Genomic DNA, 20,932 nt, shown 5'->3' on the forward strand with positions numbered 1-20,932 from the left:
AACATTGTATGCTTCTGGATTTTCAACTCAAGACTCTGAAGTCTAATATTGCATAACTTTCATAAAGAAGCCTCATCCTGGAACTGTTTACAAGTTCCTCTCGATGATGGAATAATCTATCTCAAACCCCTCCATGTTTTCTCAATATAGGGACAGTTGAATTAAAAAAACCTAGAAGTGCACGTCGGGCTGATAGCACACCAGACCTGACCGTTTATGCACGCAGTCCAATTCTCAGATTTTATTTTATTTTTTAAATTATTTTGATATACTATTATCAAAACTAAATTTTAAAAAATAAAAATATATCTTAATACATTTCTAAATAAAACATATTTAAAAAAATTAGTAAAAATTACTTTTCAAAATATTTTTTACTTCAAAATATATAAAAACAATAATTTTTATTTTTTAAAATTTATTTTTTATATCAAGCTTTATAACAATTTAAAAAGCACAAACAATCATTTCAAACTAAAAAAATTCTCAAAAATACAATTCCAATGCCACAAAAAAAAGAAGCCAACATCAATCCTAAATTGATTTGGAAGCGATCACTGGGAAATGAATTTCGGATTTACTACCTGTTAAAATTAGCTTGCAAAAGAACAATCCACAAGCTTTTAAATAATTCTGCAATCTTAATTCCGCTGATAAATCTTTGCATAACGGAGCTGATTTCTTAATGTTTCAGGGTGCTCCAACATGCCATAGATTATAATTTATACCAAGAATTCCCTTGCCAATTGCCACAAATCATACCCAGATGCTACTTTTCAGCAAAATCCCCCAGTTCTCTCGTGTTCTCAACCAGCATAAGCATTAAGCAGTCGTTTATTCACAAATCAAGAGCGATCCAGCTAGAGTGAAACAACACAAATTGGCTTTCTTCACAATCTGAGTAACGAAATACAGGTCTTATATGCACTCAGGTTCAGTGCGATTAAAGAAGACAGCAGCGGGAATACAAGACACTCTGTTTTTTGAGAGAGAAGAAGAACAGAAAAGAATGTTAAATCTCGAGAGCCAACCAAAAACTAGCAAGAACGATTAGTTTGCGCCCAAATTACTATTCAGCAATAGAATCAAGAAGGGTCCTGGACGAAAGTGTCCACTAATAACAGCTCAAAACTTGCGAGAATAACATCGGAGAGTGAGGTAAAAACAACAAAAAAGATTGCACCAAGCAACGTACACGTACTTGCCTAACTTGAATTAAAATGGTCCAAAGGAACACAAATCTCATACGACCTGCATAGTTGAATGCCTGACTAGATTAGCTGCTTTTTCATTGATAAAAGAAGGCAATGTCCATGACATGAAGAAAGGCTGCTCAAAGGGCACCAACCCAAAATCAAGAGCAGAATAACCTAACATCAGAACTCATCTTGAAATTATTTTCCAACAATAATTTCATTTTCTAAGACAATAAACCTAAAACAAATGAAGTAACCTGTGGAAAAAAAACAATGAATAAAACACATCTACTGAGACGATCAGATATCTCCTGCAAAGAATATGCTTCCACCTAGCATATCAAATGCATTGCAAGACAAATAGTCCTCCTTATATCATAAGCAATGACAAGTTGGCAAAGTATATTTCAACATGATAAAATTCAAATTCAAAGCAAGTCATGTATAATTCACCAGGATTTCTTCTTCTTTGACCCTGAAAAATAATCAGTATACCATCTCACAAACTTCTTGAGCCCCATCTCCAAATCTGTTGTTGGCATGTATCCAAGCTCCCTCTGGGCAGAACTAATATTGGCATGCGTAAACTCCACATCCCCATTTCTAGGTAACGGCAACACCTTCTTCTTAGCCTTGACTTTCAAAAGCTTCTCCAATATGCTCACAAGCTTACTCACAGGCACTGGCGACGTATTCCCCAAATTGAACACCCTCAATTGCGCTGGTCCCCTTTTCTTCCCTCCGCTCCCAGTACTATTTCTTGCTGTATCCAACGCTGCTAAACACCCCTTCACAATGTCATCAATGTAAGTAAAATCCCTAGCCACGCTCTTTCCATCAGCAGTCTCATATACACCTATCTCCTTCCCCTTCAAAATATTCTTAGTAAAAAAGAAATACGCCATATCCGGCCTTCCCCAAGGCCCGTAAACTGTAAAAAACCGCAAGCCAGTAATCGAAAGACCGTAAATATGATTATAACTATGTGCAAGCGCTTCACCTGCCTTCTTAGTCGCTGCATATAAACTCGCAGGCTGATCAGTCCTATCCTTCTCCGAAAAGGGTACTCTTTTATTAAGCCCATAGACAGAACTCGATGACGCCCACACAATGGCAGGCTGTGGATCAGCTGATTTACAAACCTCGAGCAAGTTAACAAACCCAGCAATATTACTATTCACATAAGACTTAGGATTCTGCATCGCATAACGCACCCCCGCTTGAGCAGCTAAATGCATAACATGAGTAAAATAAACAGCATCAAAAAGTTTCTGCAACAACTTAACATCATTAATATCTCCTTCAACAACGAAAACCCCTGATCGTTCAAGTACCTTTTGTCGGTCTCGTTTTAAATTAACATCGTAGTAATGATTGAAATTGTCAAGTCCAAGAACACCATCGCCGCGCCGCTTCAGAGCAACAGAGACATGGGTGCCTACAAAACCGGCGGCACCGGTGACTAAGACGGTGAAGCCGGCGTGTAATTTGGGACGCGCCGATTTGAGGACTTTTTTCTCCCACTGAGAGCCTCCAGGGAGGGAGTTGGCGATTTTGCTGCGGTTGGAGGGAGAAGAAGGAGAGGAAAGGAGGGAAAAGAAGAGGAATATAATGAGAAAGAAGAAAGAAGAGAGCGCGAATTTGGAGAGTGAAGAGTAGAGGCGAAGGGAACGTTGGTGGTGGGTTTGGAGGGAAAGTAATGATTTTTCTTGTTTTAATTTGCCTGGTGTGGAAGGTCGGGTTGTGTCAAGGAGTGACATGCTTTAGAGATCCTAGCCGTTGTAGAAATAGGTTTATAGTTGTGGCGGCGGCGGAGTGCTGCTGCTGCGGCTGCTGGCTGTGGATGAGGCCGAAGGTTTTTGCGAGGGTTGGGATTTGGGTTGTCTTTTGGGACAAAAGTGGAGGTTTCTGTTTATAAGGCGAGGTGTGGTGGGAAAGGGAAAGTTAAAAATTTTTGCCCGGAAGAGAGACAGAGATAGCCGGGCAGTGTTCGGAACGGTGTTATAACCAGTTTATCAAAAAAATTTGATTTTTTAAATTTTTTTAATTATATCGATGTGAAAAATTGTTTTTTAAAATAATATATATATATATATATATTTAAAAAATACTTAAAAAAAATATTTATCATACTCACAAAAGGTTTTTCTTTAATTTATTATTACAGGAAGTTCTAAACTTTATAATTAGTGATTTGCTAATTTTCCTTTTATTTTATTAGCAAAAGTGGGCAAACACGGTTATCTACAAAAGAACAAGACATTTAATTGGCTGGATCCAGCTGGGATTTCTGATTAAATTGGAACGGAAAAATGGAATATGATTTTGTTTTGAATGTTAATGATGATTGGACGGCAGAGATGTGGCGACTTCCATGGTCAAGAAAATCCTAATTCAATGAAAACAATATAATATCTCATTTAACGACAAAAAGAAAATTAAATTTCTCATTTAAGATTCTTTGCTTAAATGCTTTGTTTCCTATAAAAAACAATTATTGGGACACCTTGCTCGTTTGCCCCTTGTCTGGCATAGAACGCATCATGACACGTTTTTCTAATACTGATTAGCTAAAAACAAAACGGAAAATCTGTTTTTTCACGTTAGATAATAAATACCCAAATGGTATTTGATGAAAAGAAAAGCTATCATACTCAGAAATTGGGTCTTAAACAAAAAAGTTCTTGAACCTACATATTGCTTGAAGGATTGAGACATTATGGAATCTCTCTCTTTTTTATTTCCACTTAGTTTATATCTAGTTTTATTATTTATAATTCATTATAATTTCTTATTATTTTTATACTTGCAAGATATGTTTAAATTATTATTTTTTTGTTGAACTTATACCAATAAGGTTAATTTAATACTCAATCATTAACTTGTTAAGTGTTAACATGGTCAAACTCATGTATATTTTATACTTGAACCATACAAAGTTATTAATATCTTCATCAAAATCTAAATCTAGTAGTATAATTATAGTTCAATCATTCTATATAAACACAACTCAAAAATGATGTATACATTAGTTTAATATCAACAATTTATAATATTTATATTTATATCACAAGATAATAATATAAACATTAACAATTGGATTCTAGTGCGAGTGAAATCTAAAACTTATTTATGATTCTTCAACTTATTAAATTGACTTGAAAACAATTATAAGCTCATAATCTTTCAACCCATATGTAATTCATGTATACACTTTATCTTATAAGATTAAGTTAAATATCCTGATAATTAGACAAATTAATGTCAGTAGCTCATTATTTGACACTAACCTCATTATCAGGTGATCAGTTTCACTATCTATTATCAAGTTAGTCATTTTATCAGGCAACTAGTTCCATACATATTAATATAAAAATAAAAATATACAACATTTAAAGTATTTGCCACTACTTGGCATAATGAATTTATTAAATAAGATATCAAAGTGTTAAACACCTTTTCCACAATAATATTCATTCACTTGTTGACTAATTCACACGTTAATTATTTTAAAGTTCTTCTTTTCTCCTCTCTCTCTTTTTGGCTCTCTCACACATTCAACATTACTTTCTATTATGTCAATTTATCATGAATTAAACATGATTTTCACTGTTTCAATCGATAATAGATTATATATCCAATCTCGTTAATATGGTTGATAATAACTCTTGTATAGTAGTTCCATCGTTGTGGTCAAAGGTAATACATACAAGTTTTTTTTTTATCATTGTGGTAAATCACATCTTATAATATATTGCATATTATTATCTATGTGATTTAATTTCAAATTACATATCAATTTTTACCTTGAAAACATATACCTTCCATTAACAATAACAATAATAATATATTATACAATTTAATTATCATTATAATTCCAATGATTATAAAACCATGTATAAATAATTAAAAAGGCAATGGAGGGTTAATCTTTTACATTTATTTTTGTTATCCAAACTCATGTGAAGTCTAGTTTCTTTTCAAATATATTTTCAGTAACTCTCAACTAAATAACCATTATTACTTACCCTGTAAATTACATTGAATCACTAGCATATCTTTATTATTTAGATATTATGAATCTCAAATGTGTGTGTCAATAGATAATAATGATTAATTAAATTAATCAAATTCAATAACTCAATCAATCAATTTTTTTAGTATTTTGCTAATTCCTTCTGCTGGTAGATTAACCTCTATTGGTTCCATCTATTGATTAAGATAATAATGATTTTAACTGTTTATTTTATAAAATAATCATTTGATTCAATAGAATTATATAATATTTGTTATTTATCCTTTAATTTTTACTAAGTTATCATTAACTTTCATCTCACTATATTTTTACAAATAATTTAAAATCTTCATTGGTAATGTTAATAAGCAATCAATTACTGAAATTCTTGTACCAATCATTTAACAATTTATCAATAACCACTTCTTATTAGTATCACTATTAAATAACCTTTTTCCATACTAATATTCTGTACTGATCATTATATTATTTTCATCTCTAATCTTAGCTTACTTATTCTCAATATTTTGTTTCATTTCAAATACATAGTTATATCAAAATATATAAATTATACAGATTTATAAGCACACACTTCACTTAACTTAAACATCGTACAATCAGAACATATCAAGAAATTTATTATAGTCAACGCATGACTTCATTGTATCATCCCATCCTCATCATCGTATTACATCATTTTTTTTCCCAGTAGGATCAGTTTTGACCTTGTTTCTTGCATGTTGTTGTCTTTTGCAGGGGTTCCTCTAACCACTTTGTCTCTTTTGCATTCTTATTGATCGATTGTTGTCCATGGAGATTGACTTTGGCTCATCGTGATCGTCCTTTCTATGTTTTTTATGTTTCGGGACACCTCATGGCTGGCAGGCAAGTTGAACTACAAAATCAACCTAAAATCAACCTTTTCTTCTGGCAATTCTTCCATGAAAGGATTACCTCCCCCGACTCTTGGTGGTGGAGGTGGCTTGCCTGCCCAGTATAAGCATCTAGATGGTACCAGTTCATCAATTCCAAACTAGGATTGAGTGGGTTTTCCATAAATCCAGCATTGGCTTCCATGATTGCTCAGCAGCTTGGTACAGGTAATCTGCCTCCATTATTTGATAATGTTGCTGCAGCATCTGCCATGGCCATCCCTGGGATGATCTCATGAGTGCTTGGAGGTGGCTTGCGTTCTTGAGCAAATCCAAGAGCTGCTTCATTGGAATCTTGGGAGATGGGACAGTCCAATAGCAGGAAGTGCTCTTCAAGCACCTTTTGTTGATCCTATGTATCTCCATTACTTGAGGGCTCCTGACTATGGTGCTAACAGCTTGCTGCTATTAATGATCCCTCAATAGATATGAACTACTAAAGTAATTCATACTTGAATTAGCTTGAAATTTAAAAGGCTTATAGTCTTCTCTCATCATTGTATCACAGTGTGGTGTCCTATCAGGTGGGAAATCTGTCGTTTCTGATCATTATGGTTATTTTGGGAATCCTGCCTTCAGTGTTGGCATGCCATATCCTGGAAGTCCCCTTGCAAGTCCTGTCATTCCAAACTTCATAGTTGGACCTGGCAGTCCCATAAGACACAATGAACTGAATATGCATTTTCCTCTGGAATGAGGAGCTTAGCTGGTGGCATCATGGGACACTGGCCCTTGGATGCAGGATGTAACATGGAAGAAGCTTTTAGTCATCCCCATTGGAAGAGTTCAAGAACAATAAGCAAAGTTTCTTGAGCTTTCAGAAATTGCCAGCCATGTTGTTGAGTTCAGGTATCTATTGAACAAAAACATCTTATTTTAATTCATTATCTTATCATTTTTATCTAATTCAATGATTTGAAATTCCTTACAGCAGTGCGGATCAGTATGGGAGCCAATTTATTCAACAAAAACTTCAGACTACCGCAACGGATGAGAAAAATATGGTTTACGAGGAAATCATGCCCCAAGCTCTGGTTCTGATGACTGATGTGTTTGGTAATTATGTAAATCAGAAGGTACCATATATCTATGCTTTCTTACTTGTCATGGTTTTTGTGGATTCTGCTTGTGAAATTAACTGTGTATCTGCATGTAGTTTTTTGAGCACGGGCTTCCATCGCAGAGAAGAGAATCGGCTGGCAAGCTTTTTGGTCATGTCATAACTCCTTTGTTTGTTTTTTAATTTTAAAAGTATTTTTTAAAAATTTAAATTTTTTTATTTTAAATTAATAATTTTTTTGATATTTTTATATTATTATGATGTATTAATATTAAAAATAATTTTTTTAAAATAAAAAACTATTATTTTAATATATTTTTAATTAAAAAATATTTTAAAAAATAATTGATACAGGATAAAATTCTTGCGGCACAAAACATAAACATGTTTTTGCTATTGTATATTTTATTTTTAATGGTGAGATATCACTAAAAACAAAAACATGCTTAAAATATATTTGTTTGAAAGGCTTGCGTTGAAAAGACATGTACAAAAACAACAGCCAAAACAAATACATACTTAAAAGATATTTGTTTGAAAGGTATGCGTTGAAAAGACATGTACAAAAACAACAGCCAAAACAAATACATACTTAAAAGATATTTGTTTGAAAGGTATGCGTTGAAAAGACATGTTTTTTTGCGCGGCTTCCCTCACAAACAAACACCCTTTAGCATTCAAATGTATGGCTGTCGAGGGATCCATTAATCATGCTGAAACATGTTTTGCTTTTTGCTGTGTCCTTTATGAAGTTTGCCAAAAAAAAAGAAAAAAAAAAGAGCTCCGTCTGAGTGGTTAATAGGATTTGTTTTTGATGAAACAAATGGTCTGAATATGTAAGCAATAAAATTGTAATTATTTAGAAGGTTGAGAGATGTTTTATCACTTTAAAATAAAATTATTGACTAATTGTGTCAACAAATTCATTGTTTTGAAGAAGCATGTAATTGTATATTCTTACAAGTGAAAGATGTTAAGAGATATATAAGTGCTTAAAAAGTTAAAAGAGATGATGGAAAAAAAAAAACACTCAAATCAAAGTTGAAGCATAACCTTTTGTGTTATGACTTAATAAGCCCAATATTAGCCGAAGTCAATAAATTAAATTAACTTTATTTTAACTCAATTTTGTAATCAATTTATCATTTAAATATAAAATTAATTCTAATCAAATGTATATATTTTTTAAAATAAAAAAGTTAAGAACAATTCAAGATTCGAAACCAAAAATAACACTAATACCCGTACGTAAAGTTGTAGCTTATTTTCATTTAAATACCTTTTAAATTAAACGCACCTATATATGCTAACAAGGTTTCACCGCGTAAGATAAGCACTCCAAGGGAATAATACAAAAACCATCACATATAAGAGGCCATATAAAAATCACAATCACAATCACAATCACAATCTCCAAGGGAATAATACGAAAACCATCACATATAAGAGGCCATATAAAAATCACAATCACAATCACAACAGACCTCAGAGATTATTCAATCGGAAATCCCTGGAGTTCTGAGAGGTACAAGCATGTATAATCAAACACAATCAACCAATAATGGATTTATTATATAGTCCTCACTCGGGTAGTTAATATATTATCGCGGTCACCATACCATTTATGCGTAGAGGTTCAGGTTGGACAATCTGGGCGTTGGAATGGCGATCAGAGGAGTAGATTTCTCCAGAACAACCCAAACTTCTCTGAAGTATCAGCCCTTACACCGTTTGGTAATTCCCACGTGAACATGTGCAAGAAAGTGGCCAAACAATACATGAGCATCCTTTCGCCCAGAGGCAGCCCTGCACAGATCCTTCTACCGGACCCAAATGGAAGATATTGCATATTATTTCCGAGATAATCCAATCTATCAACGTCGCTCAGGAACCTTTCCGGTTGAAATTCTGACGGATTGTCCCAGAATTTAGGATCTCTATGTATAGCCCAAACGTTGAGAAAAACTTTCGCATTCCTTGGTATTGTGTATCCCCCAACACAGCAAGTGTTAGATGAGGAACGGGGTAATAACAGTGGCGCTACCGGATGCAATCTCATGGTCTCCTTCACAACCGCGTGCAAGAACTGTAACTTGTCAATGTGGCGTTCTTCAACAATTTCGTCGGTGCCCACCGCATCTGTCAATTCTTTCTGGGCATTTTTCATCACCTCTGGGTGTAGCATCATTTCCGCCATAGCCCATTCGAACGTAGTTGAGGTTGTGTCGGTGCCACCGACAACGATGTCCTGTCGTTAGCGTCCTCATCGTCATTATAAAAGACAAGAAAAGAAAGCATTATTGGAGATTGGAAAAGGACAGAAGAGAAATAAACGTCCCTCTTGGGAGTCTTATGTATCCACCTCCATGCATATATACTTAATTGAAAGATTTTGTATTCCTACCAGTCAAGTGAAAAATGTTCAATTGTAATTCCAATCAACTGGATACATACATGTAACATTACATTTTAGTTGCTAATAATTGATATCGTTATGGTATAGTTTCATCCTGACAAATTTAATATGATATTTTTTATAATATATGCATATCGGTTTTTTTAAAACTAACTTCCGGTAAAAAAAAAAAAACCCTTTTTAACTCTTTTTTATATATATATATATCAGAATTAAAATAAAAAACCCTTTTTAACTTTTATATATATATATCAGAATTAAAATAAAAAATTAGGTGGTTACCGATTGTGCCCACGATGAATATGCTGTCGTCTAATTTGAAATAGAGATCTATCTACATGTCTAACTTAAACTTAGAAAGTAGAAATTATAGGCGTGCTTTCATGATTTTTTTTAAAAAGAATTTACGACATATCATTCGGTGTAACAAATTGTAGTAATGACTTCAGGAAAATCAAGGTTTGAGTTCTTTGCTGATCCAAAAGCTAAATTTAAACATGATTTCAAATCCACAAAGAAAGAGAAGTAATAAAAATAAAGATCAAATGAGCAGAAGAAGAGGAGTAGTGAGAGAAGGCGACTCATCAAACAAACATCGACGCGTGGGTATCCCATCTAAAGCCAGAAAAGATTCCAGAAAGAATATATTCGTACTGCCTAAGTGTAACGCTTAACGATTTATATGATTGTTACTGTCCATTTCGCTTGGCATGATTCATAATAGTAAAGAGGAGGTAGTGGCAACGTTACCATAAGCAGAGCCTTAATTTGTTCTCGGGAAATTGATCTCCCGCTTTCTTGTTCTTTGAACCCCAAAAGGAAGTGCATGAAGTCCTTTCTTTGATCATCTTTAGCCCCTGATTCAGCTCTTGCACCGTCTTTTCCAATCCATTCATCTATGACAAAATCATAGATTTTCTCGATCCTTTGTGTTGCCTTCTTCATTTCCCCCTCTATTCCTTGTATATCAAATCTTGCAAGGGCTGGAAAGAAGTCTGAAACATTTGGTTTTCCCAGTATCTCAATGAGTTCCGAGGCTGCCGCTCTAAACTTGGAGCCAATATCAATCTGTGTGTCCCCTTCTAAAGTACCGCCCCAAAACATGCCTGATATCATATTGATCACCGTCGAAAATGCCAATTCCCCGATATTTACAGGTTTGCCAATTTTTCTGTACGTTTCATTAACACTCTCCTTCACCTTCTTTCTCCTCAGAGAATAAAACGCATCAAGATTTGCATTGCTTTGCATCTCCCGCACGAATAGTTTACGCAGCATGCGCCACTCGGGACCATATGGTTGAAATGCAATATCCTTTCCACCGTATGAGAAAGTTTTTGCTGCAATAGTTGGATTTCTATTGGCAAATGTTATGTCTTGGTCACGTACAGCCTCTTTCACCAGTGTTGGAGAGCTTATTATGACACATAACTTCCGTCCGATTGATAGCTTATAGATTGGACCGTAAGTTAGTGCCAATTTCATAAACAATTGGTGAAGATTGGGGCCTAAAAAAGGGAGGTAGCCCACTATGGGAAGGCCACGGGGTCCTGGTGGCAGCTTATCAGCAGTTTCTCTTTGCTTCTTGAATCCCCACTGGAATAAACAGGTACCCAGTATAGTAACAGAAACAGCCAGCAATATCATCGGCAAAAGTATGTCTTCATTATCTTGATCACCTTTACAAAACCAAGACCACGGGCCACAAATGGTGCTCGACAACATGTTATCTGTATTCGTAGCCATTAGAAATTAAAGGATGTTGACGGGAGGATAAGACGGAGATGAACTCGGCTTGAACTGTATCAGGACCAGCCTCTCGCCCTTTAGAAAACTAAGGCGATCGTTTGTTTTTTGGTTATCTTCTGTAAGCAAATAAAGGAATTCATTTGAGAACTCGACAAGTCGATAAGGCTATATATCGTGTGGTCTCTTTTACACTCACTTTTATAGAAAACCATGTGATGATATTATAAAAATATCCGATTATTAATTTTTTAGTTTTGATAATTTCATCTATTTTTTTTAGTTATCGTGGCTTATGATACCTATAAAAAATTTTTTAATGAATTTAAAGATTCTCTAATGATTAAGTTGATAATTTTAAAAAAAAAATAATAATATTACAAAAAGAAACTCTAAAAATAAATATACAATAAAAAATAAAAATTTCAAATCTTTTATTTAAAAAACTGGTGGTTTATTTATAATTCATGCGTATATTTATGGAGAGGAGAATGTAAAGTATAATATTGCCCTAACAATATTTAAAGGGGTATTAATATTGATAAGAAATACCCCTGACATATGTATTAATATGGATAGAAATATGGTAGATCCTAAAATGACTTTCACATGTTATCTTTTACATAATATTAATATTGATGAAAATGTGGTGAATCCTTATAAAAATTTATACACCTAATGAGCATAAAAAAATAGAATTTAAAATGTAATTATGCTCAAACAAGATAGGTTTTTTCATTGGCTGAGCTCAAGGGAGGTGGAACCTTCCTTTTACTAAACTTAAGGGAGGTTGGATTTTATGGGCTCTTAAATTTGAGTTTATCAATAATTTCTTAAGTTTTTGTGATATTTACACTCAAATATTTGTAAAAGTACTTAGTATAATGAGTTTGTCAATTTATTTTTTAAAAAAGTGGGGTGAAAACCTTGGTTAATATATCCAAGAGTCTATATGTAGAGGCATGCCTCATGTTTGAAAAAAAAAAAAACATATCTAGATATGTAGAGGTGAACCATGGAAGAACCTATACTTAGAGAATTTGTTAAGAGAGTGAGGTGAAACTATAGAAGAATCCATACTAAGAAAATTTTTCTAATAAATGGAAAAACTAATGAAGATAAGCTTATATTTAAAAGATTTTATAAAAGGTCAAGAGGAACCTATGAAGGGTGGAGCCTGTGCTTAGAAAATTCTCAAGTGGCTAAGGAAAAAATAATGAGGGTGAGCTTATATTTTAAAACAAATCTCTAAAAAGCTAAAAGGAACGAATCTCTATCAATACTTATACTTGAAAAATTTTTAATGGGAAGAGGGGATGAATCCATATCGACGTCCATATTTACAAAATTTTATAAGAGGCAGGGGGAACCTAAGGAGAGTGATGTTATTGCACTATAAAGACCATGTCAATCTTTTTTTTAAAGAGTTATTGCATTTTTTAAGAGTTGAAAACATGTGACCTCCATGACGATGACATGGAGTGTGATAGCCCTTCATTGAAGAGAGAGACCAAACTTAAAAGTAAGATATTTAAGATGATCCCTGGAAATAACATAAAATCCAAGATCGTATTTGGAGAGTTATGTTAGTTAATTGGGTTCTAGTTAGTCTTAATAGTATATATTTAACAATAATATTTTACGAACTGTAAAATAAAAATATTATATATGATTTTTTATAATGTATTGTTTTCAAAAATATTTTTGTAACATGTTATTTTATTTTATTTTATCATGCTAGAGCAAGAAAAACAGTCGGTAGAAAAAAAGGTCACTTGATGTGTTTTAGAATTGCAATCATGCTGATGCATGGTTTTATAGAAAAATCAGATTAAAAGACGGAGAAAAGAGGGAGCTTCTAGTTTCTTTGTTTTTTGAGAAAATAACACTTTTTAATTTTTTTTGTTAGTAAAATAATATATAAAATATATAATAAATATATATTTTTAATGGTGATAAAATAATTGTTATACTTGTTGATAAATAAACATGTTGGGTTTTAAAAGAACAATAATTTAGAATAAATAAATAAAATAAAAAAAATAATCATAACTTGTGTATCTCTTTTACAAACAAAATAATGGCTGGTGGGCCAACCTGAAAAAGAAAACGAAGAGACCGTAGTAGACAACTTACAAAAACCCCATATGACAACTAGATATATTTTTCATGCCAATTCTTTCTTTCCAAATCTAGTGTTCCTGGCACTACTCTTGAATGCATGCATGCCCCATTTAGATTTTGTGTTTGATTTCGTTATATACAACATAGCAATCATTTTCTTAGATTCTTACCCCCATTAATTCATTTTTACGGTATTTTTTAAACCAATTGAAATTTTTTAATTTTTAATTTATTTCAAATTAATTTTTTTAGTATTTTTAAATTTTTTTAATGTGTTAATATTAAAAATAAAATAAAAATATTATTTTAATAAATTTTTAAATAAAAAATACTTTAAAAAACTATCACTACTATACTACCAATCAAGTTACCAATGAAGTTTAATTTATATGGGTTCAAGTTTTACTATATATATTTATTATTCTTGTGGTGCCTTACATGTTTATTGGACTCGCAGAATATTCAGTAAATTATAAAATTAGTTGTGATACATAAAAACTGATCTGGATATCTATATAAATCAAAAAAAAAAAAAAAGTTACCAAGTCCAACAAATTAGTCGGTGTACAGTTTGCATAGTTTAAAAACTTGATATTTTGGCAAGTTGCCCTTGGCAAGGAAACCAGCGACTTTATGGCCAGCCAAACCATGACGTGTATTTTAGAACTTACCTTTTAATTAGATTTTGTGTTTGATTTTGTTATATACAACAGAACAAACATTTTCTTAGGTTTTTAGCACAGTGGAGAGAATTCAGTCCACCAAATTATTTGGTATACAGTTTACATAGTTTAAAAAATTGATATCTGGGCAAGGAATCCTTGACTCCTTTATGGCCAACTAAACCTTAAAAAGGATAGAGCATGTCGCAGATGCTAACAAATATCAGCTTTGTTTCTCGAGTCCTATATATTATCAGCCATTTATTAAATTATATTATTTTTTTTCAAATATTATTTTTACTTGATATCACATGCATGACGTGTATTTTAGAATTGCAATTTGCTGAGGGTTTTATAGCGAAGTCAGATTAATAAAAGACAGTGGAAAAGAGAACACGCGACGCGTGTAATTATCGGCTGCCTGTTTTTACATGACCAAATTGTTGTGATTGTGAAACGTTTCTTATAGTCGAGAAAAGAGTTTTAACAACTTTCAACCCTCCATTTATTTATATAAAAATAGGATGATTGACATATAAAAATATGAATTATTAAATATGAATATAATATGTAAAACTTGTATAAAAAAATGGGCTTTTGAATATTAATTGAAAATAAAATATCCATTTCATTATTATGTTTACCATAATTGTTTTACATGGTTTGTTTAGATTAGTTATTTTTTAATTTGTTTTTCTTTTATCGCATACAAATTATTGGGTCATGATCTTTTATGTATTTGTTTTTATTAAACCTTGTTTTTCATAACTTGATAAGTTTTTGTTTAAAAATTAATGGTCATGTAAAACAATTATTTTTAATTTTATTTTAAAAAATTAATTTCCTTTTTATTTTGTGAAGTTTGTGAACGTGAAAAGAGTCATCATACTTTACTCTACATCATCTAAATTCTAAAGTTCCCACTTCAGGTGGATCATATTGGTTTGTTATTTTTTATTAATTATTGTATTAAAATAATTATAATTCGAGATATTTATCTAATTATTTTCTAAAGCTTATTATTACAAGAAGAACCTTGAACCGTTGAAGGGAGTTCCTCTCACAATTTAACCTCCGGCTAGCAAAAGACAACCATGTGATTTTAATTGAGGCATTTTATTTTTTGTGCCCTCATATTCCTCATCCCTTAGTACAGTCTGGCATGATGAATAATATTAATTGGACTGGCCTGTACATGACAAATAACTATTTTTTATATATATATTTAGTGTGTATTGAATTGAATTGAATAATTTGTTTTATTTTATATTTAATGTATACTTAGAAATGTACTCCCATCTCAAGTATAAAGGTGGGACTCATGTCTATGTAAGAGGGAGGATTACAGCTCCAATATTATACCTACCAGTTTCTCAACATTTCATCTTCTTAGCATTAATTTCCCATGTATATGTAACATTAATTCTACTTCCTAAGATCCTCTATTGTTTCGAAGGCCAAGGAAATGATTGTTCCATCAATGGAAGGACACCAAGAAATATATTAGCTCTTTTGGATTCATATTTTATCAGGTATCTGTCTATATTCGAAGATGATAGCTGCAGATAAACACCAAATGGCTTGTTTTACTAACAATTTATTCTATCACAGAGATGTGGAAAGTTCTATTTGTTATTGGATTTTAAAAATATTTTTGAAAATTTTATTTTTTATTTTAAATTAATATATTTTTTAATATTTTTAGATTATTTTAATGAGTTGGTATCAAAAATAACTTTTAAAAAATAAAAAAAATTATTTTAATATATTAAAAATAAAAATACTTTAAAAAATAACAACAACCCACCTTCCAAACACCTTTAAATAATTTTAAATCATCCACGAATCAGATCGATTCAATAACAATACTATTTCGTTGTCGACTACGTAGAGAGTAGAAATGTTTGCACATATATTAATGTATTTTTGGCCCACCTGGTAAACGTTGCCTCTGCAGTCTGCAGTGGAGCCTAATAGCGAGTGAAGGACAAGGACACGATAGGGCCTACCCTGTGCTAGCCCATAGCAAGTGTACTGGTTACAAAAACAACCACAAAACCAATCACACACATGAAAGTGGTAAAGCCATAATTTTTTTAATAAGAAAATAAATCATTAATAAATATTTAATATTATATATTATATCAAGAAATTATAAAGCATAAAAAATTATTTACTTAACTAATTAATAATTTAAGACTTGAAAATAAATTTTATATAAAAAAGTCAAGAATAGTAATTTAAAAGAAAGAAGAAAGGCTCTTAATTAATTAATGAAATATATAGAAAAAAGGGGGAAAATTAGTGAAATATGCTAAAAATATATATTATATTGTAAGTTAATAATAGCTTACTTGAGTTAATTAGTAGCTAGCAAAAAAAATTAAATATGTTAAGACATTATTAATATTCTAATATAAAAAATATTTTGGAAAAAAAATAGTTTAACGGGCTATTCATATTCTAATATAAAAAATATTAAAAAAAAATTAAGGAGATAATTGCTCCCTTTTGACACTAAGTAAGTGAGATATTTAAAAAGTATCATAAAATTGTTGAACATCCGTACAAGGCATAAATATAGGTTTTTTGAAGTGATAATGAAGGAGAGTATCATAGACTTGAACTTCAGTAGCATTTGAAAACACATGACATGAAACTATTAACAGACTACTTGTTCAAATATGGCCTAGCAGAACAGGGTTGTTGAGTACAAAAATCACCTTTATTTTTTGGGAGATTGCTAGTGCTTCACTAGTATAAAATCATACGCCATTAACCACTTGGAAGAATCACTTGCTTTGTAGCATATTTAATGACTTTGTTGACTTTCAAACACCATTACAAATTTTAATTTTTTATCAAATCGTGTTTTTTAAAATTTTGATATATTTTTTTATTTAAAATAATTTTTTATATTTTCAGATCATTTTTATGTATTGATATTAAAAATAATTTTTTAAAAATAAAAAAAATTATTTTAATATATTTCTAAATAAAAAATATTTTGAACTGCTATCATTACTATAATTTCAGGTACTAATACAATTTGTACCCTAATAATCCTAAATTTATTATCATATATTTTTAATATGCTGTATTTGTACACCTTCATAAACACAAGGTAATAATTTAACTTGTTAAATTATATGATTTTTTTTTTTGATATGCAAATCATCAAAAGAGATATTGATATTATTATTATTATCAGAAAATTAACAAAAACAACAAAAATACTAGCATAAAATTGTTGGTAATTTCTAGTTGAAATAGAGTTAAAAATTTTTTTTGTCTAAATGTAAATAAGGTTCTATTGGTAATTTTTGACAAAATAAATAAAATAAACAAATAATAAAAATTTTGTCAGCTCGACGCATTAGTATTTTGTAATGGAATTGTCAACATACATTTCACTAGAAAACTTAATTGAATTAAAGCATGATAGTTCTCTCTTCCCCCATTTCTTCCTTTTTATTTTTTTCTAAATATAAAAATTAATGGACTTTTTTTTTCTTTCAAATCCAGTCACCCTAAATTGTCAGCATCGATTTACATCTATTAATAGCATCAACATTCTTCTCTCAGTTTAATTTCATGTGAAGTTTTGCTACACCAAGCACACCTATCTTTTTTTTTTTTGGTAACACATCTATATTTTAGTTAATTTATTGAAATCTTTTTGTAGTATTTATAGTTTGATGGATGTATGATTTGTACATTAAAGTTTGTTTGAGATATGAGGAAAATAGATTTTATTTGTTATTTGATAAAACTTAATTTAATTTTATAACTTAGATATGTTATAATTGAATAAATAATAAATTATTTAATGATTACCAATTACATTTTGTTAATTTTATTATGAATTTATAAATTTAAAAAAATTTAATTTTTTATGAAATTGATAATAATAGTGGAAATGATAAGAGAGAAGTGGTAGTGGTAAGTATGTTATAATGAAAATGATGATAATAGTAGTGTTTTTTTTTTGGACAATGATACATTGAAGGATAAGATATATATATATATATATATCTATATATATATATATCTATATATATATATATCTATATATATATATATCTATATATATATATATCTATATATATATATTACAAGCTTTTTTCTCTCACTACACTACCACAATGCAAACACATGCTAAGAATAACTTTAATTTCTATATATATATATTACAAGTTTTTTTCTCTCACTACACTACCACAATGCAAACACATGCTAAGAATAACTTTAATTTCAAATCAAGAAAATATGCTTATCGCTACAACCGAATGAAAGGTTTTCGACTCTTATAATCAGTGAACCATTGCATCACGCGGCACTGACCTATTATAGCATCTTCACAACAATCAATTTGAACTCCTCTCTAAATAGAAGAGAAATTAATTTTTGTAGCACTCTCCACCAACACGTCAAAAAAATCATTAACCATGAGGTCCAACCCAATGACACACCGCTGAAGACGCTGCATTAGAACGTGACAGTTCTACAAACACCACATGATACAGGGAACATTCGTCAATTACCCAATTGACATGCAACACAACAGTATTCAACTTTCACTGACAGGTTCCTAAAGAAATTTTAACACTGCAAGTGCTTGCCATGAGAATTGCAACATTGTCTAGAGACAGAAGCAATCAGTGTAACAAAATCCTAAATGCACTCTGACAGCACAGCTTACATTGTGAAAATGGCAATTAGTGTTTGGTTTATTTGGACCACAAAAATGTAATTGTCTCATCTATCAAAACCCACATTTAGGTTGGAATCATGTATAACACTTGAAAATTGTTCTTCCAAGAAAGTCTACTTATCTGCTCAATTCTGCTGCTGCTTAGCTCTGCGAACACATTCATAATAACCCTTAGTGAGGGGGGCACATTTCAGAACATCATCAGCATGCTCCTTGTAGCATGCCCTGCAAGCATTATAATCAACCAAACATGGCATAGGTTTCTGGTTTGGAAGCTTGAATTCCTTATCACAGAGATTCTTGGCTCTTTCAGTTACTTGCTGCACCGTGCTATCCTCCTGCTTCTGGAACATTTCCAGAACCCTCTGGCTCTCTTGAATGACTGATCGAATTGCATCCAACTCGGCATTTGCAGGATGTACAGGTTGGGTTATTGGCAAGTACAGTGGAGGTTGAACTGGCCATCCTGGAGAAGCGATCCGTTTGTGTGTTTCAGAATCATCATGCAGCTGTTTCTCATTCACCTTAGCTTTGAGCAGGGGAGTTTCTCGTCGGGTCTTAGGTATAGTCTTCTTTGCTTTCTTCTTTAATTTCACCCCATCATTAGCAAACCGATTAACAAGTTCAGGAGTAATTTGAACTGAAAAATCACCCATAACAGAAATCCCCCTCCCCTAAAAAGAAAATACCTGAAACATCAATAGGAGTTTGAGCGACATTAGAATCAAATAATCCAAAGCACCAGCCTACTTGTTGTACACATGTAGAAAAAAACTCTCCATGCCATTGATGTTAGTAATAGGCTTGTTCTTACAGCTTACAAGGAACCGCACTGGTTAAGAAATATTAATAATCCAGTATATGTATAAAGAAGATGGAATAACAGAAGAACGCGTATCTAATCTGAGTCTCATTACAGAAAACAACGGTAGATAAGGAGCACAGTAGACATTAAGGGAATCCCATCAAATTTATCCCCTTCCATTGCTAACAACAACTACATCCCTTCCTACGAATTACAATGGAGAATGCGCAAAACACACTTCATTATTACATAACTTAAGGAATCAGCATTGAAGCAGGAGAAAAGTAGGCAATTGGATAATCATGGTTAATTCTAGGGTTTTGCGTTTGTGCAATACTAAAGTAAAATTATGATATTAAGAAAATTAAATAAAGAAAAGATAGAGAGAAAGAAAAACGCCTGTGAGAGACAAAATTAATGTGGAGAAAAGCCACTCGATTCGATCACGATCCACCTCCCTTTCCGCCTTCTTCTTCACTGGAATGAAATAGTCTCTTCGTTCAATATGAAAGCGATGTCGTGTCCTTCAATTTTCGGGGGTTCTGAAACCTCCAGCACTCTCCTGAACGACTCGTCCGTCATGGCTTTGGTCATTTCGAGAGTAAGTGATAATGTAGTCCTTGTAGTTTATCAAGCGTTTATTAATTAATCCTTATACTCCTAAACAAATTAATTAATCCTCAATCCATGAGTTAATAACCACACATGTTTGTTTGTGCCAGCATGGATTTGAAAAGAAATGGCAGCTTTAAAAATTTAGATCGGTTCAGGTCTTGATTGAATCAATGACGTGGATAATCCAATTAAATATCTCAAGCCCAGGTTCCTACTTCTGGGACAAATCGAAACGGGCTTGGGAACTATGGTATAAAATATTATAAGAAGCTGTTTATTGGAAAACAATGTAGATGCAGATTAAAAAAAAAAAAAAATACTATTTATTGGAATGGTATAGTATCGATTTTATCATTAACACCACAAAAAAATTAAAATACTGAAATCAAAGCGCAACTTGATATTTCCAAATGGTTTTTTCATTTTCAACATCTCACGGGTAATTGTCAAATGAGTTTTTATTCTTTTCAGAGTTTTTTTGGTTGTTACTGTATTAGCTTACTACTATATCAGTTTAGAAATAATTTAATATTTAATTAAATATAAAAAAATAATCAAACATAATACAATACTCGTAAATGTTTGGAGGTGCTAGCGTATTTTGGGTGGTTTATCTAGCATTTCTTGGTGTTTAAAAATATCGTTTT

General features: G+C 31.7%; 3 protein-coding genes across 3 annotated transcripts; all 3 read right to left on the reverse strand.

Moving 5' to 3' along the window:
* Nucleotides 1-1,054: 1,054 nt before the first annotated feature.
* Nucleotides 1,055-3,188, reverse strand: LOC105132241 (UDP-glucuronate 4-epimerase 5-like). Its single transcript, XM_011035603.1, has one exon. It carries the CDS (start codon nucleotides 2,954-2,956, stop codon nucleotides 1,646-1,648), a length of 1,311 nt encoding a protein of 436 aa, XP_011033905.1. The 5' UTR covers nucleotides 2,957-3,188; the 3' UTR covers nucleotides 1,055-1,645.
* A 5,553-nt stretch (nucleotides 3,189-8,741) lies between these two features.
* LOC105132242 (flavonoid 3'-monooxygenase-like) lies at nucleotides 8,742-11,470 on the reverse strand. The gene is made up of 2 exons (XM_011035604.1): nucleotides 10,370-11,470; nucleotides 8,742-9,451 (listed from the first exon to the last, which is right to left on the reverse strand). Exons 1-2 carry the CDS (start codon nucleotides 11,363-11,365, stop codon nucleotides 8,873-8,875), a joined length of 1,575 nt encoding a protein of 524 aa, XP_011033906.1. The 5' UTR covers nucleotides 11,366-11,470; the 3' UTR covers nucleotides 8,742-8,872.
* Nucleotides 11,471-18,672: 7,202 nt separating this feature from the next.
* LOC105132243 (uncharacterized) lies at nucleotides 18,673-20,271 on the reverse strand. The gene is made up of 2 exons (XM_011035606.1): nucleotides 20,070-20,271; nucleotides 18,673-19,554 (listed from the first exon to the last, which is right to left on the reverse strand). Exon 2 carries the CDS (start codon nucleotides 19,519-19,521, stop codon nucleotides 18,991-18,993), a length of 531 nt encoding a protein of 176 aa, XP_011033908.1. The 5' UTR covers nucleotides 19,522-19,554; nucleotides 20,070-20,271; the 3' UTR covers nucleotides 18,673-18,990.
* Nucleotides 20,272-20,932: the final 661 nt, after the last annotated feature.

Source organism: Populus euphratica, unplaced genomic scaffold, assembly GCF_000495115.2.
Source record: "Populus euphratica unplaced genomic scaffold, PopEup_1.0 scaffold39.1, whole genome shotgun sequence".
NCBI lineage: Eukaryota > Viridiplantae > Streptophyta > Magnoliopsida > Malpighiales > Salicaceae > Populus > Populus euphratica.

Excerpts from the sequence above, each read along its gene's own strand:
- LOC105132241 (XM_011035603.1), bottom strand. The coding sequence starts at position 2,956 with ATGTCACTCCTTGACACAACCCGACCTTCCACACCAGGCAAATTAAAA.
- LOC105132242 (XM_011035604.1), bottom strand. The coding sequence starts at position 11,365 with ATGGCTACGAATACAGATAACATGTTGTCGAGCACCATTTGTGGCCCG. Across the intron at positions 9,452-10,369 it reads AAATTAAGGCTCTGCTTATG|GACATCGTTGTCGGTGGCAC; the intron begins GTAACGTTGCCA and ends CGCTAACGACAG.
- LOC105132243 (XM_011035606.1), bottom strand. The coding sequence starts at position 19,521 with ATGGGTGATTTTTCAGTTCAAATTACTCCTGAACTTGTTAATCGGTTT.